Here is an 18,438-nt window from a genome sequence, read left to right as displayed (position 1 = left end):
GGGAGGTGGTAGAGGCTCCATCCCTCGAGATAATCAAGGTGAGGCTCAACAGGGCTCTGGGCAACCTGATCTGGTTGAGGATGCCCCTGCTGACTGCAGAGGGGTTGGACTGGATGAGCTTTGGAGGTCCCTTCCAACCCAGACCCTTCTGTGATTCCTGAATGGCTGACCCTTAAACGAGGACTTCTGCAACCTTCTGCTTTCAGAGGCTCTGCAGTACTTCGATTTTTTTTCTTTGCAATTGTATGATGGATTGATTATTGCCAAAGGTGTCTTATGCCTCTGCCTCATTTAGTTCTCAGAAATGCAAACACCTCCCTTGCCATCCCACCTCCAACTCACGGCAGAGCAGGAGAGGAGAAGGACGTTGTGCTTCGGCATGCCCAGGCACAGCCCGAGCCAATGCCGTCCTGTGCCTCTGGTGAATAGAGAGGGAGGGGAGAGGAAGTGTGGGACTGTGATAATGACAATGAAATAATAACCATGAGCACCCCTGTGCTGACAGTGAGAGCAGCTCAGAGCCCACCTGAGATCTCCCCTGAACGTGATCTGCGTTCTCAGGGAACACATTAGAGGAGAGGCACCAGGGCAGCTGGCAGCCCCTCGCTGCTCTCGCACGATTCAGGCTCACTCCAATCCTGGCTCTCGGAGGGGGGACAAACATTCTGACTTGCCCTCCTCAGGGAGGAGGTCACTGGTGGAGCAAGGTGAGTTTGCTCTTCCATGCTCTGCAATGGAGGAGACAACTTTATTATTATTTTTTTTGTTTGCAGTGCTGGTTGCCATGGTGTAGAGCGCTGCAAGCATCCTCCTTTAAGGCGCTTGCTCTCGCATCCTTCACCCAGAGAAGCCCTGGGAAGAGACAACGTCCTTGGATTATTGCATGATTTACGTTTGCACAGAGCCATCTGACTGGGGCTGGGGGAATCCAGGCTGAGCTGCACGCAGCCAGCAGTTGGCTGTGCTCTTTTGTGGTGGTTTGACTTTAAAAAGGTGTGGCCTTCTGATATCGCCTGCTTCAAAACTCCACGGGGGGCATATTTTTTATCCCCCCTCCCAACACACACAGACACTCGCACACTCCTCCCTTCCTTGTCAGACAGCTACACCCTTCCGTGATGCAGCTCAGCTCGTAACCCATCTGCTTGTGGGCAGTGATGTAAACGTACCAGCTGCCTCTGAAGAACCACTCTGAATCCTGCAGGAGGCAGGTCCCTTCCCTGAGCATCGCTCTCCTCTGCAGCATAAGTCACTGTCTCGCCAACCACGCCGTGCTTGTCCCTAAACCTTCACCTCTCCCCATCTGAGAGTCAGATGGAGTAATCCTCTTACAGGTCAATGATTATTATTTTTTTACTATTATTTTTTGCTGTTGTTTTTTTGCAGTCTAGCTTCCTTTAAAGGGATTTGAGCTCGATTCACAATGTGCTACCCTTGCCTTGAAATGGGAAGGCTGGCTTAGAAGGGGCTTGGCTGGCACAAAAGCTTCACGTTGTGTGTCCCACCAGCACAGGAGAGAGAGAGAGAGACTGTGGGCAAGAGGAAACCTAGCAGCAGTGCCAGCCCTGCACTGAAACAATGAAGGCTCTCCTGTTACTGGTCCTACCTTGGCTAAGTCCTGCAAACTACATAGACAATGTGGGCAACCTGCACTTCTTGTACTCCGAGCTGTGAGTACGCACGGGCGCGCCGGCCTCGTGCTCTCTGTCTGTCTGTCCTACCCGAGCGGCGGGAAGGGGCTCGCCACCACCCTGTTTTGTGTCTGGGGGGGGGGGGGGGTGGTGTCTGTCTGTCTGTCTATGTGTCTGTGTGTATGTACCCAGGAAAATCCCTCAGTGGCTTGCCAACTGCTTCCCATCCAGGGGACTAATAATAGCAGAGCATCCCCATTGCGTTCCCCCTGCCAACTTGCTTCCAGTGCCGACGTTTTCCATGGCGGTTTGGTTGGGTTTAGTTTGGTTTGGTTGGGTTTGGTTTGTTGCCTTTCTTTTCATTTTTCTTCTTCCCTCCCCACTTCTAAATCTGTGGGGTTTTGGTTTCCTTTCTCTTTGCTCTCCATAAATAGCTTCACACAGGAGCTAGGCAGAGAGGAAGACATCAAGCTAGACACCCCCAGTCGAGCGCTCTCTGTGTGTATAGTGCATAATGTTCTGTGTGTAAAGCTGTGGTGCCTGTAGCAAAAATGCTGAGAAGCCTTTCCCCAGAAATAATTCACTTGAGACAGGGAAGAGATTTCCTCTATTTCTGGCTTGCTGGTTTGGTTTGGGTTTTTTTCTCCTTCCTTTTATTTTTTCTCCCAGAGCAGAACATTCTTTTCTCTGTAATTTGTGGCAGTTTTAGGCTATGCCTTTAAAATTGTTTGCCACAGATCCTGAACAGAAAGAAGTGAAATGTAAATATTGGGTGCAAACAGGGCAATAAGGATAGTTCTAAACAATCCCATTGGAAAGAGAATGGACTTAAGCTAGTCATGTAAACAATTTCCCTCTCTCTTCTTGCTTCCTCGGGCTGGGAGGTTCTAACTTGCTTCTGCTTGACCCTGGCTGCACTGCTTTTGTTGTGACTGGTATTAACTTCTCTGCTTCTGTCTCTTGTCCCTTCTGTACAAAGGGGGTAGGAGGAGGGTGGGGAATTTTCAACCCACCACAGTAATGCAAATTTGAGTTCAAATATCATAGTTTGGGGCTTTTTTTTTTAATATTAATAAATTCTCACACCACCAACAACCCCAGAGCTGAGCTTTCCATCCCGTAACATAAAGGTGCTGTAAAGGATACTACTTTTCATTTGTGCTGGGATGGTATTGTGCTAGTTAGCAGGGCTTTGATAACTGGAACTAGATACTTATCCCAGCCTGCTTCAGTTAATTGTATTTTGGTTGCATTTTAACCAATTGTAGCTCTCAAGATTATTTTTTGTTGTTGTTCCCTCCAGATAAATGACTGGAATGGCTAATTGTGCTCAGAGTGGCCTGATGGCTGTGTTGTGCCTACAGTGGGAATGTTTTCCTAACAGTTGTGATTAGTATCAATGGGACTCGTTTCCAGATGGTTTTGTCTCTACTGCCAGACACCCCACCCCCCAAAAAAGAAATAATAAGAGAGAGAGGAAGAAGGGGAAAAGAAAGAAGAAAGAGGGGAAGAAGGGGGAAAGAAAGGGGGGAAGAAGGGGGGAAGAAAGGAGAGAGAAGGGGGAAAGAAAGGAGAGAGGAGGGGGAAAGAAAGGGGAAAAGAAAGGAGAGAGGAGGGGGAAAGAAAGGAGAGAGGAGGGGGAAAGAAAGGAGAGAGGAGGGGGAAAGAAAGGAGAGAGGAGGGGGAAAGAAAGGAGAGAGGAGGGGGAAAGAAAGGGGGAAAGAAAGGAGAGAGGAGGGGGAAAGAAAGGGGGAAAGAAAGGAGAGAGAAGGGGGAAAGAAAGGGGGAAAGAAAGGAGAGAGAAGGAGGAAAGAAAGGAGAGAGAAGGAGGAAAGAAAGGGGGAAAGAAAGGAGAGAGAGAGAAGGGGAAGAGAAGGGGAAAAGGAAGGGGAAAAGAAGGGGGAAAGAAGGGGGGAAAGAAAGGAGAGAGAAGGGGAAGAGAAAGGGGAAAGAAAGGGGAAGAGAAGGAGAAAAGAAAGGGGAAAAGGAAGGGGACAAGAAAGGGGGAAAGAAGGGGAAAAGAAACGGGGAAAGAAGGGGAAAAGAAGGGGGGAAAGAAAGAAGAGAGAAAGGGAAAAGAAAGGAGAGAGAAGGGGAAAAGAAGGGGGGTGGGGTGGGTGGTAAAGCAGTGTTTTGAAGAACCTAAAGTCTCCTTTTACATTTCTTGTGTGATGTGCAAGGCAACTATGAATAATTTCGTCAGGCTGCTTTCCACAGCTCAGGGTTTCTGTGTGCCATAGGTGCTTGAAACACTTCACCCAGCTGCTGTTGAGGGGCTGCGGCGATGCCCTCGTTTTAATTCGCTGGCTTTTTGCTTTAGAACGTTCATTGGAAACAAAAACAAACCCAACCCCAAACAACAGGGTTAAGCCAAGCAGGCTACAGGAGCAATCAAGCTCAAAGCAGAGCAGATGAACACTTCTGACGGGAGCAACGGCATCTGGGACATCCAGGGAAAACAAACCCGAGGGGATTAATCGGAGCACAGCCGCAGGCGCAGACTCCATGCCGCTCTTGGGGAATTCAGGTTCACTGATTCTGCCAGGCTAAAGGGCTACCACGTCCAGGAGCTGTTTCTCTCTTATTTATTTAGCCTTGTAACCCACAGAGATGTGAATCTTGCTGCTTGCCAGCAGCCCTTCTTGCTGGAGTGGGTGTGGGCTGGGGCTTGGACGTGCGTCTTTGGTTGCTAGCAATGGGAGGTGCAAGCTCCCTCTCCGGTACCCAGCCCTGGATGCTACCTGCTACCAGGAGTCAGAGCTCAGGACCTCCTGCTCCACTCTGTCTGTGGCCAGGGCAGGGGGAAGCAGGATTTTCTGAGGCTGACATAATCCAAAAGGCTGCCTGGCAGTTTGAGTTTGTTTCAGGAGTGTCTCCTCGGTGTGTATTTGGTGCCTCTGGCTGCTGCTGGGTGCTGCACAAGCCACTGATGTGGGGTGGGTTCAAGATCCCCTCTAACAGAATGTGATGGGCCAAAAATTCCCCTCCACCCCCAGCAGCTGACTACAAGAAAAGGTGGAATACAGTTTTCAGTTCTGCTTAATCAATTTATACAAACATTATGACCTACAGGCTGTGATTTTGCTCTGGCAGGGAGCTTGGACTCAATCTCTGGAGGTCTCTTCCAACCCCCTAATATTTTGCTTGCTGAGGCACTTATGCATGCAGGATGTTTTTAATCAAAGGTTTTTTTGGGGTGGAAGAGCATGGGCAACAGTGTCAAGGACAGTCTGGCACCTAGGGTTACTGCCCCAAACACCACAGAGGCAGCTTTGGAAATCATTCTCTGCAGGAGACTGAAAAGCCACTGCCTCGTGTAGTGTATCTGACAGCTTGCCCCATGGCTCAGAGCTAGCCAGCAGAAGGTAGAAAACACTTCTTTCTTTCTTTCTGTTATCATTATCACACTATCTTTGGTTGCTGGCCAGTACAAATATTGGCCTCAGATCATTTTGTTGGCTGGCAGGCACCAAAGATGCCAGCTGAGGAGGAGGGGGCAAGCAGGGGTGCGAGCAGCAAGGGAATAGCCTGAGGACCATGGGGGTTGTAATTAAGGGGCTGCAGTTGCCATCACTGGTGCTGGCATAAGAGGATTTACACTGCACTCCCTTCTACCCCACCCAAACAAACAAGGGTCAGGTTATTTGTGCTGCATGTGGTGGCATTTTCTGTAGTTCAAGGGCGTCTTGTTTGCCTGAGTGCAGAGCCTGCGGCATGGGGAAAAGGGATTATAGAGCAGCCCAAAGCCCATCTGGAGATGCAGGCTCTGGGATTCAGCTAAGAAATAAACAGGAGCTTCTAGGAGAATCAAAGAGGAGGAACAAAGTGGAGAAGGTCTGACACAGCCTTTTGCACTTCAGCTAGGTGCCATGTGGGTGGGAAGGAGAGGGGTGTGGATGAAGCCTGCAGAAGAGGAGGCTCAGGGGAGACCTTATTGCTCTCTAATACTATCTGAAGGGAGGTTGTAGCCAGGTGGGGGTTGGTCTCTTCTCCCAGGCAAGCAGCACCAGAACAAGAGGACACAGCCTCAAGCTGTGCAGGGGGAAGTTCAGGCTTGATCTTAGAGAGAAGTTCTTCCCAGACAGAAAGATTGCCCTTTGGAATGTGCTGCCCAGGGAGGTGGTGGGGTCAATGTCCCTGAAGGTGTTTAAGAACAGACTGGATGAGGCACTTAGAACCATGGTCTTGGTGCCATGGTCTAGTCATGAGGTCTGTGGTGACAGGTTGGACTCGATGATCTTTGAGGTCTCTTCCAACCTTGGTGATACTGTGATTAGGTAGGGTTGGGTGATTAGATAGAGTTGGGTGATTGGTTGGACTTGCTGATCTACTGTGATACTGTGATCTTGGCGATCTCTTCCAACCTGGTTGATTCTGTGGTGATTCTGTGACGTGTTGTAGTGACCTTGATGGATCAGGTGTTGGGTGCTGCTATTTTTGGTTTTCTATTTGCAGCCTGATAATTATAGGTATTCCCAGCAAGCAGGTACATATCTCCAGACACTTGCCTGCACCAAAACCACTTCCATGACTGTTGCTTGTTGTCCCTCCCTTGCCCCCAGCAAAGATTTCAGCACAGGTGCTCTTCCTGTCCTTGCTCTTAGCCAAATACTGAAGAGCAAGCCCGTGGTAAACCAGAATACAGAATAACAGAGTGCAGAGTAACAGCCCTTTATGTGATGCCCAGGGAGGTGGTGGAGTCACCATCACTGGAAGTGTTTAGGAAGAGACTGGACGGGGTGCTTGGTGCCATGGTTTAGTTGATTAGATGGTGTTGGGGGAGAGGTTGGACTTGATGATCTCAAAGGTCTTTTCCAACCTGGTTTGTTCTGTTCTGTTCTGTTCTGTTCTGTTCTATCCTATCCTATCCTATCCTATCCTATCCTATCCTATCCTATCCTATCCTATCCTATCCTATCCTATCCTATCCTATCCTATCCTATCCTATCCTATCCTATCCTATCCTATCCTATCCTATCCTATCCTATCCTATCCTATCCTATCCTACTCTGCTCTGCTCTGCTCTGCTCTATTCAGCCATGTGGAAGGAGTGGAGTGGTTTCCAACCTAATCCCCCTTCAGCACATCACCATGACCAAGAGGGTGCCCAGCACTGCGTGTGCTCAGCACAGGCTGAGTGCTGGGTGAGCCCCTGGCAGCCACACTTGCTGGTGCTGCTTCTCTCCAAGGATCAGACAGCTCCTGGCTTGGTGACTGCTGGCAATACACCAGCTAGATCCACCCCACTGATCTGAATCACAGAATGTTAGGGGCTGGAAAGGACCTTGATGAAAGCTCATCCAGTCCTACCCCCCTGCCAGAGCAGGATCACCTATAGCAGATCACACAGGAACACATCCAGCCACCTAAATATATATATATATATAAATCCCTTGTTTCTCAGAGTGAAAGGCACAGCCTACTCCTGCATGTAAAAAACCTCCTGCTTTTATTTTCTTTTTCTTTTTTCTCTCCTTCTCCCCCTTGGTTTTTTATGTGGAAAGAGCCAAAGGGATCTCACCTAATGAACTGGATCAATTTTCCCCATATAACTTTTATATGATAATTACTCTTGCATTTCAGACCAGCACTTTGGGCTGGGGCAGCCAGTAAAATTGCATTTCTCTGCTCATGCCATTTAAAAACCAAAGACACAAGCACCAGATGTCTTCTAGTGTCCATTTGCTCTAGGATAAGAATAAGTCAGGTTAAGCTGTTAGGGGGCACCTTCCCAGCCCCCCTTCCAGCACTGAGCTTAAGCATGTGGCCAGCTGCTTTCATTTCTGTGCAGCTGGGAGGGGAAGCTTGTGTCTGACTTCAGGTCTGCCCTGTGAAATCAGCTGGGGAAGGCAGGGCACACATTAATTGTGAGAGCACTGAGAAGCCTGGAGCACCTTTGGGGCTCCTCTGTTAGTCCAGAGTGAAAGCTCCATGCTGGCTTCCTGCCTCTGTGCAGAGCTGGGGATGCCAATGGATGGCAGAAGGAAGAGTGCAGAGTGAAAGCCCTGTGCTGGCCTCCTGCCTCTGGGCAGAGCTGGGGATGGCAATGGATGGCTCATGAAAGCTCATCCAGTCCTACCCCCCTGCCAGAGCAGGAGTGAAGAGTGCAGAGTGAAAGCCCTGTGCTGACCTTCTGCCTCTGTGCAGAGCTGGGGATGGCAATGGATGGCAGAGTGAAGAGTGCAGAGTGAAAGCCCTGTGCTGGCCTCCTGCCTCTGTGCAGAGCTGGGGATGGCAATGGATGGCAGAGTGAAGAGTGCAGGTGAAAGCCCTGTGCTGGCCTCCTGCCTCTGTGCAGAGATGGGGATGGCAATGGATGGCAGAGGGAAGAGTGCAGAGTGAAAGCCCTGTGCTGGCCTCCTGCCTCTGTGCAGAGCTGGGGATGGCAATGGATGGCAGAGTGAAGAGTGCAGGTGAAAGCCCTGTGCTGGCCTCCTGCCTCTGTGCAGAGATGGGGATGGCAATGGATGGCAGAGTGAAGCTGGGAGGTTGATTAAAGCTGAAACATTGGAGAGCAAGGTTTGAATGGAAAAGGTTCTTGATTGGAAAGCTAAGGGAGTATGTTTGGAATATCAGCACTAAATAGGCAAAGGCAAAGCATGCTCAGCTAAAAGGTGAAGAGGCTTTCCCAGTGTGCTAGGATTGGATGTCTCCCAGGGAAAGCAGGACTGAGGTGGGTTAAAGCAGGACATGGGTGCATGAAGGGCTTCTCACTGGGTGCATGAAGGGCTTCTCACTGGCTTCAGAAAGGGGCCAGGATGAAAGCATGGCACAATCTGGCACCGTGCTTGGAAGCAAGAAATCCAATCTTTTTGGTTCCTCACCCTTCCTGTCTTCAATATCCTCTTTGGGAAAGCTTCTGATCTGGATATCTTCTTGCATTGAGTCCCAGCAGGTAGCATGGTGCAGGGAAGCAGTAGGCACTGGGCATTCTCAGGCTGCCTTTGTTTCTCCCCAGGCTTTCTTCAAGGGCAGCAGATCCTCCAAGGGGCTGACTTGCCTTCCAGCTTCTACAGTTTCTCCCAAAACTCCCAGCAATGGCTAATGGATCACAAGCACTCATAAGTGTTCATTCAGCCTGCCAGTACCTGAAGGGGGCTGTGAGAAGGATGGAGAGGGACTGTTTAGACAGGACAAGGGGCAATGGCTTCAAACTAGAGAAGAGCAGATTTAGCCTGGATATCAGGAAGTTCTTCACCATGAGGGTGGTGGAACACTGGAACAGGTTGCCCAGGAGGTGGATGAGGCTCCATCCCTGGAGATATTCAAGGTGAGGCTGAACAGGGCTCTGAGCAACCTGATCTAGTTGATGATCTGACTGCAGAGGGGATTGGGTTAGATGACCTTTGGAGGTCCCTTCTAACCCAGACCCCTCTGTGATCCTGTGGTGGGAGCTGCAGGAGGTGGGGGGTTGCTCTCATTTCTGGTCTGACATGAAGCCACACAGGCTGTGTGCTGCCAGCTTGGCCGACCTCCTCATCTCTCTGATAATTAACCTAGTTCAGCACTGGCACTGGCAGCATGACAAAGGGATTTTTCCTTGAGCTATTTCTCTGACAGATCTGGCAGAACTGGGCTGTCCTGCAAGGCAAGGATAAACACTGCTCTTGCAGAGCTCTTGTGCTTGTCATAGCTTAAACCCTGCTCTGGATTCTGGTCCTGAGCTCAGCTGCAGCGCAGCTCACTTCACTGGAGGGAAGCAGAACAGTAGGTCTAAGGGTCCTCTGGGGGCTTTTTAACACTCTTGACCTACTGAGGGGGAATTCTGCCTTCAAGGTCCCTGGGCCACAGAGCAGCCAGCTGTATTCCATGACCTTCTCCAGGAGCAGAGCAATGGTTCAGGAGCTCGAGCTGGTTTTCTGCAGCTTGGCATGTGGCTGCATGTCCAAACTGCCTCCCCTGAGCCCTGAAGTGACTTGGTGCACAAGAATGGCAGCAGAAGTTGGCAGAGGACTTATAGTGACATCAGTGGCAGTGCTGGTCTGAGGGAATTGATTGTGTGGCAGCACAGATGTGGCTGCTTGGGGCTTCCTCTTTCAACAGGAGAGTTCAGACTGGTGCCCCTGGGTCTACCTGGCACCTCAGTGGAGGGATCTGTTAGTCAGTGGCATATGTCATGGCCAAAACCTCACTGCTGCTGAAGGATCCCTGCCTTGGAGCTGAATTCTGCTTTGGGGTTAATAATGTGAACCGGTTTGTTAAACAGCTTTAGTTGAACCCAGCTCTAGGCCTCAGCAGAGTTGCAGCTGATGAAGACTGAATGGAGCCAGGGAACCCCTGGGCCTCTTGGAAGTATTTTTTTCCTCCATTCATATAATTTATTGATTGACAACAGATTCTGCATAGAGATTGAAGCCATTTCAGGAGCACCCTAATGAAATGCCTGGAGGTTGCAACAGATCCTATGCAACCTTGACACACTCAAACCCAAACCCAGCAGGGAAACATTCATAGCTTCTCCATACTGTACAATATCTCCTCATGATAGGAGAAGGGAGTGACAGTACCTGTTGGCAAGTGAAGCCATGACTCCAGGACATGGTTAACACAATCTGCCCTGTGATCCACCAGGGAAAGGCTCTGATGGAGCAGACTTTATAGAGAGGAGAAGAACAGGTTGCTTAGCCTGGAGAAGAGGAGGCTCAGGGGAGACCTCATTGCTGTCTACAACTCCCTGAAGGGAGGTTGTAGCCAGCTGGGGGTTGGTCTCTTCTCCTAGGCAACCAATGACAGAAGGAGAGGACACAGTCTCAGGCTGTGCCAGGGGAGGTTTAGGCTGGATGGTAGGAAGAAGTTCTTCCCAGCAAGAGAGATTGGCCATTGGGGTGTGCTGCCCAGGGAGGTGGTGGAGTCACCATCCCTGGAGGTGTGTAAGAGGAGCCTGGGTGAGGCACTTGCTGCCAAGGTTTAATTGATTAGATGGTGTTGGATGATAGGTTGGACTGGATGATCTCTGAGGTCTTTTCTAACCTGGTTCTATTCTATTCTATTCTATTCTATTCTACTCTACTCTACTCTACTCTACTCTATGCTAATTCATGGTTAATGAAACCTGCCCTGTGATCCACAGGAGAGCACTGGAAGCAGGGAGTGTGCTGTCCTCCTGCTGCTGGATGAGAATGTGTAGCTCGAGATAGATGAGCAAGGCTCTTTCCCTTGACATGGATGAGCAGCTCCTGCCAAGAAGCTCAGCTGCAGTCAGGAACAAGTGCTCCACATGAAGAGCACATGTTGTAACACAGCCCTTCACCAAACAGGTTTCACAGTGGGAGCAGGAATCCCTGGGGGTGGCTGTGACTTGCCTTTAGAAGCTCCCAAAGGAGCCTTGCCACTGGGTCTGGTTTAGACATTTGGCACAGCTCTCCTTCGAGTGCTGTTACCTGGTTGGTAACTAGAGCAGGCAGCTGCCAGTGCTGCAGAAGGGGTGAGCACAATTCTTTCCCAAATGCAGTGTGTCCCCATTGGTGTTTCCTTTCTGCTCTTGGCACTGCTGAGGTTGCAGCTGGCACCTCCAGATCCTTCCTGTAAGAGAGGCTCCAGAACTGGCCCCAGAGCTCCAGCTGTGGTCTCAGCAGAGTGGAGCAGAGGGGCAGAATCCCCTCCCTGGCCCTGCTGGCCACACTTCTCTTGCTGCAGCCCAGGCTCTGCTTGGCTCTCTGGGCTGCAAGTGCTCACTGCTGGCTCCTGTTGAGCTTCTCCTCCACCAGCACCCCCAGGTCCTTTTCTTCAGGGCTTCTCTCAAGCCAGTGTGTCCTCATTGCTGCTGCTTTGCCCCAACCTGGAACATGATGGAAATACTGACACTGATAATAGTAATAAATCAGGCTAGCAGTGCTGAAAGCACCCTGAAAGTGGCTACTGCAGCCTGTGCCATCCTCGTGTCCCTCTGCTACAACCTGGACCCTGGCACAGTACTGGCAGAGTCCCTCGCAGCCTCCAGTGCTGCTGCCACGCTGTGCTCTCCACATCTGCTTCCCACCTGCTCTGTGCTGCTGTGGGTCAAGGCCACACAAACCTTGTCTGTGCCTGTAAATATTCTCAGTGTCCCTTTTTGAAGGGCATTTCCATTTTGCTTCTCTTGGTGATCTTCAGTGGGCTGAGTGTGCCTTGTTTCTGGCCGGCCTGCTCCTCGCAGTTTCTTCCCTCAGAGGAGATTGAATTCCAGTACATTCTTGTTTTATTCTTCCAAGGCATGAGTGTAATGAAGTTGGACAGTAATGGTTGATGCATTTCACTACTTTTTTTTTCCCCCCTGCTCTTTCCCCAGTGGTCTAAGCATCTGGAGGTTTGCAGGCACTTGCACTTACGGGCTTTGAGCTCAACATAAATCAGAGGAGAACAGACCGAAACAGGACAGAGCATTTAATAAGATATATAGAGTACAGAGAAACTTGGGCTTAACAGATTGAGCTGAGCTAGCAAAGGCAGTCCCACAGATTTCTTTCTCTGTTGTTGTTGTTGTGAACCAGGCTTGAATAATAGTAACATGACCCAAGTGAGCAAAAGACATTCATAAAGGGAGGCCAAGGTCAAGTAACCCCTTCTAGAGTTGATCAGTTGTAAGCCATAGCAGCTCTTTCCAAAATGCTTTTTGGCTTCTTCCAGATACCTCACAATTCCCTCCCTTTCCCCCTTCCCCCTTCCCTCCTTTCCCCTTTCCCCCTTCCCCCTTCCCCCTTCCCCCTTCCCCCTTCCCCCTTCCCCCTTCCCCCTTCCCCCTTCCCCCTTCCCCCTTCCCCCTTCCCCCTTCCCCCTTCCCCCTTCCCCCTTCCCCCTTCCCCCTTCCCCCTTCCCCCTTCCCCCTTCCCCCTTCCCCCTTCCCCCTTCCCCCTTCCCCCTTCCCCCTTCCCCCTTCCCCCTTCCCCCTTCCCCCTTCCCCCTTCCCCCTTCCCCCTTCCCCCTTCCCCCTTCCCCCCTTATTTCACAGATCTGTGATGGTCTCCTTGCTCTTTAAGATCTGCTAATTGTTGTTCAGACCTTGCTGTGCTCCTTGTCTCCTCTGTTTTTCCAACTGCCAGCAGATAGAGGTTGACAACCAGCACACAGGGGAAAAAAAAAACCCCAACACTGTAGTGATTGTGTGCCCTGTGGTGCTTTACAACACCAAGAGACCTCACAGCTGACAGCAGGAAGGGTTTTTATCTGTGATGAGAGAGCTTGGTTTGCTGGTGTGTAGAGTAAAAATAACAGCCTGCTCTTCAAGAGGTGCTGATGTTACATAAACTCCCTGGATGCTACCTGCCAAGTGTGAATCAGCCTCTTCTGCCCTTATAGGTGTGTTTGGAGAGGAGGTGTGGGCTTGGAAGCCTTCAAACAGGATTCTTTCTGCTGGTTCCCTTGATAGGACTTGTAATCACAGGCTCACAGGATGTCAGGGGCTGGAAGGGACCCAAAGAGATCATCCAGTCTAACCCCCCTGCCAGAGCAGGACCATGCAATCTAGCTCAGGTCACACAGGGACACATCCAGACAGGCCTTGAAAGTCCCCAGAGAAAGAGACTCCACAGCCTCTCTGGGCAGCCTGCTCCAGGGCTCTGACACCCACACAGTAAAGAAGTTCCCCCTTAGACTTGAGGTGGAACCTCCTGTGCTGCAGCTTCCATCCATTGCTCCTTGTCCTATCCCAGGGAGCAAATGAGAAGAGCTCATTAGGTCTCTGTCATCACCAGTGCCAGTCTGTGTTGGGTTCTTTAGCCATTTTCCTCCTGGCTGCTCCTGGCTACCCTGCATCTTGGCTTTCTCCTTGTTTCCTCTCAGTTGTCTTTCCATCACATCTCTGCCCTTGCCTCTCCCAAGCCTGCCCTGCTTGCTAGAGCAGTAACAAGGGATCAAGGTTCTGAGGGGATGCATGGCATGATGGCAGCATGTCTTTCTGTCTGGTGAAGGAGAATTGAATTGGTTTAAAAGGACAGGGCTTGCTCAGACACAGGCTCCATTGGTAGCACTGCAGGCAAGGCTCAGAGTCCAGATCAAATAAGGACACAGCAGCCTGGATTTAGTGGTGGTGTGTGAATGGATGTCACCCAGCTGTCATTTTGAAGTTACTACAAGCTGACCATTTCAGTCAGTCCAGGAAGAGATCCTGTGTCTAGTTCCAGTGTCCCACTCACAAGAAGGACACTGAGCTGTTGGAGCAAGTCCAGAGGAGGGCACAGAGATGATCCAAGGGCTGGAGCAGCTCTGCTGTGAGGGCAGGCTGAAGGAGCTGGGGGTGTTCAGCCTGGAGAAGTGAAAACACTGGGGGCATTTTAGAGCTGCCTTCCAGTACCTGAAGGAATCCTTTGGGAATGCTGGAGAGGGACTTGTCATAAGGATGTGAATGGAATGGAATGGAATAGACCAGACCAGACCAGGTTGGAAGAGACCTTCAAGATCATTGTGTCCAACCTATCATCCAACACCACCTAATCAACTACCAGTAGGATGTCTAGCAGTAGGATGAGGGGGAATGGTTTGAAGCTGAGGTAGAGCAGGGTTAGAGTGGAGCTGAGGAAGAAATTCTTGTCATGAGGGTGGTGAGACTCTGGCATAGGCTGCCCAGAGAGGTTGTGGGGGTGTTCAAGGCCAGGTTGGATGAGCAACTGAGTCTAGGTGAGAAGTGTCCCTGTCCATGGTGGGGAGGTGGGAGATGATCTATGAGCTCTCTTCTAACCTATGATTCCTCTGTCCTCTGTGTCATGGTGGTGAGACCCTGTCTGCTGCCTCCTGTTGTCTCCAAGCACCTGCTTGGTCTGTGAACTAGCCTGTGAAAGGGCTGCTCTCTTGTTCAAGGAGAGCAGGGAGGAAAGGGAAAGAGCAACTGATTTGGTGTGTCAGGGAGCCTTGTGGTTAGCTCAGCAGCGCCATGTGTCTTCCATCACCTTGCACTACTGCAGCGCTGCAAAAGCTCTGAGCTGCTTGTGCTCCTTGTTTTAAATTTATGAGCAAATTCTGGGTTTAAGCTGCAGAGCTTAACTTCAGCACAACATGCTGAGCTGAGGGCCAAAAACAAAGACAGCTTTATGGACTGAGCAGGTTTGCTGAGACTCTCTTTGTATTAGCTTCGTTTCAGTGGTCTTGGTCAACTCTAAACATTTATCTGTTAGACTAAACAGAGGTTAAGCCAGGCTGTGAAACAGCTCAGTTGTAGAGCTGACATCTAATCTGAGTTTTATCAAGTGACCCTCTGTCTGGTTGAATTGCTGGACTGAAATACCTCTTAGAGCTGCAAACTGTCCCACAAAACTCACTAAAAACAAAGCAAGCAAGAAAATAAAGTGCTTTAGATGTGGTGCTGAGGGTTATGGTTTAGGGGTGAGCTTTGTGGAGTAGGGGCAATGGTTACAGAATTAACCAGGTTGGAAAAGACCTTCAAGATCATCAAGTCCAACCTATCACCCAGCACCATCTAATCAACTAAACCATGGCACCAAGGGCCTCAGCCAGGCTCTTTTAAAACACCTCCAGGGATGGTGACTCCACCACCTCCCTGGGCAGCACATCCCAATGGCCAATCTCTCTTGCTGGGAAGAATTTCTTCCTAACATCCAGCCTGAACCTCCCCTGGCACAGCCTGAGACTGTGTCCTCTTGTTCTGCTGCTGGTTGCCTGGAAGAAGAGACCAACCCCCTCCTGGCTACAGCCTCCCTTCAGGTAGCTGTAGACAGCAAGAAGGTCTCCCCTGAGCCTCCTCTTCTCCAGGCTAAGCAACCCCAGCTCCCTCAGCCTCTCCTCATAGCGGTGGACTTGATGATGCCAGGATCATCCCAACCTGAATGATTCTATGATGAGGGCCATAAATTCCCCCCCAGTCATGTTCAGTTCTTCTTACCTAATAGGTTTGTTTCATTCAAGAACTTCATCTCTAGTTATTCCTCTATCTGCTCTCTCAGTATTCAGAGGGGTTTAGAGCACAGCCCTATGAGGAGAGGCTGTGTGACAGAACAAGAGGACACAGTCTCAAGCTGTGCCAGGGGAGGTTCAGCCTGGATGTTAGGAAGAAATTCTTCCCAGCAAGAGAGATTGGCCATTGGGATGTGCTGCCCAGGGAGGTGGTGGAGTCACCATCCCTGAAGGTGTTTAGGAAGAGCCTGGCTGAGACACTTGGTGCCATGGGTCACTTGATCAGATGGTGCTGGGTGATAGGTTGGACTTGGTGATCTCTGAGGTCTTTTCCAACCTGGTTAATTCTATCCTGTTCTCTTCTCTGGAAGAAGTAATGAACAGTAAGAGGAAGTGATGGAAGAAGTAGTAGCAATGTGACTTTTTTTTCCTCCTCACTTAGTTTAGTTCCACAGAGATATTATTCATAGGGTCACAGAGTGCTCTGGGTGGGAAGGGACTCCAAAGGTCATCTGGTCCAACCTCCCAGCAGCGAGCAGGGACATCTTCCACTGACTTCAGCAAATTACTCTCTTGGATGTTATTGGAATGAATTAGGAAGCAAAATGAGGGTTTGGGTACATGAGCAAACGTTTGTTTTTCACATCTAGAGAACAGAGAGAGAGAGAGAGAGAAGAGCAGAGATCCACAAGAAGTAGGGAAGGCCCATCTGACCACGCTGATTCACACCACGTGGGGGTCTGAGCAGAAACAGCCACATTAAAAACCAGAACATCCCTTTAGGCTGTGTGGGTGAACCAGTTGAAACAGTACAGACAAAATGCCACAGGCTCCAGCTTCTGCAGTCTCTGTGACAACCTCCTCCTCCCCCCCAAAAAACCCCACCCCTGTGTGAGAACTTCATCAAACCTCAGGCTCCACTGCTCCTGTCCCTTGTGACAGTGGTGGATCCATGACAACACATCACACCAAATGGTAGTTATTTTTCTTTCCTCCTGATCATTTTGTTGTTGAAATTCATCTCCCTGCCTTGGCAGACACAAAGTCCAGGACTCTAAGACTGAGCAGAAAGTCCCTTAGTAACAGAATGTTTTCAGGAGAGCTGCAGGACTGGTGATGAAACAGCAGCCCCCTGCTGCCTGCTCTCCTCTGTGGCTAAAGGTTAAAAGGGTGCAGAAAGGTCCCTGCTTGTCTCCAGCTTTGAAGGTAGTCCTTGTGAAGGTCATCTGCGCTGCCACAGGAGGCTTCAAGGAGTTTAGGGGTGAACCACAGTACATTAGAGGTTGGAAGGGACCTCCAGAGATCATCCAGTCCAAGCCCCCTGCCAGAGCAGCATCACCCAGGGCAGACCCCACAGGAATGCATCCAGGGGGGGTTGGAAAGGCTCCAGAGAAGGAGACTCCACAACCTCTCTGGGCAGCCTGCTCCAGGGCTCTGCCACCCTCACACCAAAGTTTCTCCTCATGTTGAGGTGGAACCTGCTGTGTTCTGGCTTGTATCCATTATTCCATGCTGAGCTGAAACCTTCTTTGTTCAACTTTGTATTCACTGTTCCTTGTCTTATTGCTGTGCACCACCCAAAAGAGCTTGGCCCCCTCCACTTGCCCCCCAGCCCTCACATATTGATCGACATTGATCAGATCCCTCTCAGCCTTCTCCTCTCCACACTAAACAGCCCCAGGGCTCTCAGTCTCTCTTCCCAGGGGAGATGCTCAAGTCCCCTGAGCATCCTCATGGCTCTCCCTTGGACTCTCTCCAGCAGGTCTCTGTCTCTCTTGATCTGGGGAGCCCAAATCTGGACACAGGATTGCAGCTGTGGTCTCAGCATGGCAGAGAATGAACTTGCTGCCTTGTCTCATAAGTTACTGAAGAAGTCTTAATAGTGTAGCTACAGGCTACAAACAAATTCTGGTCCCCTCTCATCACACATTTGGTTGGCCAAAGGGATGGGGTTGAAGCAGGAATCGTTTTGACACTTCAATGTCACCTCAGTGTCCTGGGCACAAGACTCAAGTTTGGGTTTTTCTGTTGGCTGCAGGGAAGTTCAGGGCTCATGGCTTGGATCTTCTTAGTTCAGAAAGCTTCTGTCTCATTTTTTCCCCCATCTTCTGCTAGTGCTCAGCAGTGGAGTATATCTGGCCCTGTATGACACTGCTCCCTCCCTGTCCCCATCCTCCCACCTGGGGAGGCCCTGGGCACCCAGGAGGGCAGGAAGTAGCTCATGTCCTCACGAGAGCTGCTGTGGCTCTCCACACGGGCACACATCAGCAGCATTTCAAAACAGCCTTGAGACTGTGGTTTGCCCCTGAAGGTGTCTGGCTTCCTGCAGAGCCCAGGACAGCTTCTTGCAAGTGTCTGTGGGTGCTGATGGGCCAGCTGGCCCTGTCTGGACCTTACCTGCTGCAGGCAAAGGGAAGCAGACAGAGAGCTGAGTTCATGAGCGCGTCCTGAAATCCTGCTGCTGGCATTCTCTGGACATGGCTGTGACCAGGCAGGAGAGGGCTGATAAGAGGACTCTCAGCAGCAGCAGCTTCTGCACTGAGACATGCCTGCAGTCCCCTTCCTCACAGAGGAGCAGGGAAACTGGATCCTCAGTGGGTTTATGCTTCACATGTTTGTTTTTCAAGCCACGTTTGCAGCTCATAAAGTGAGCCAGGCCTGGGCTTCCTGAGCAATGTTTTGGAGAGAAGATTCTGACTGTGTGAAGCATTGTTCTGGCATCACCTATTGTGCTGCCTGCCAATGGCAACTCCCTCAGCAGTTTGTTTTCCTCTCTGACATCTCCAAAAAGAGCAGCTGTGCTGCCTATGGTCCCACTGTGCCAGGGAAGCAGTTGCTGATGTTATCCTCCCCTCCCTCCTGACTGCTTTGTACAGTGCTCCTTCCAGGCCTTCTGAGATAATCATGTGGAGGAGAAATGTCCCTCAGGCTTGCAAGCCAAGGCTGAGCTCTCAGGTCCAGGGCTGAGCACAGAAGATTAGTTGCA

General features: G+C 50.5%; 1 protein-coding gene across 4 annotated transcripts in view; it reads left to right on the top strand.

Annotated features, from left to right (window-relative positions):
- Positions 1 to 18,438, top strand: part of LNX1 (ligand of numb-protein X 1) — a 106,952-nt gene that overhangs the window by 24,609 nt on the left and 63,905 nt on the right. Inside the window, exon 1 of one of the 4 annotated variants that reach the window (XM_068137692.1) lies at positions 1,050 to 1,670. The exons of 2 other annotated variants lie outside the window; for them this stretch is intronic. In XM_068137692.1, the coding sequence (XP_067993793.1) occupies positions 1,579 to 1,670 (92 nt within the window). In that variant the 5' untranslated portion in view covers positions 1,050 to 1,578. Of the gene's footprint in view, positions 1 to 1,049; positions 1,671 to 18,438 lie in introns of those variants that run through there. One more of the 4 variants, XM_068137693.1, reaches the window with a different exon arrangement.

Source organism: Melanerpes formicivorus, unplaced genomic scaffold (genome assembly GCF_026170545.1).
Source record: "Melanerpes formicivorus ecotype bairdi unplaced genomic scaffold, bMelFor1.0.p_v2 SCAF_4, whole genome shotgun sequence".
Lineage (NCBI taxonomy): Eukaryota > Metazoa > Chordata > Aves > Piciformes > Picidae > Melanerpes > Melanerpes formicivorus.
This window is presented reverse-complemented; position numbering and strand designations above follow the sequence as displayed.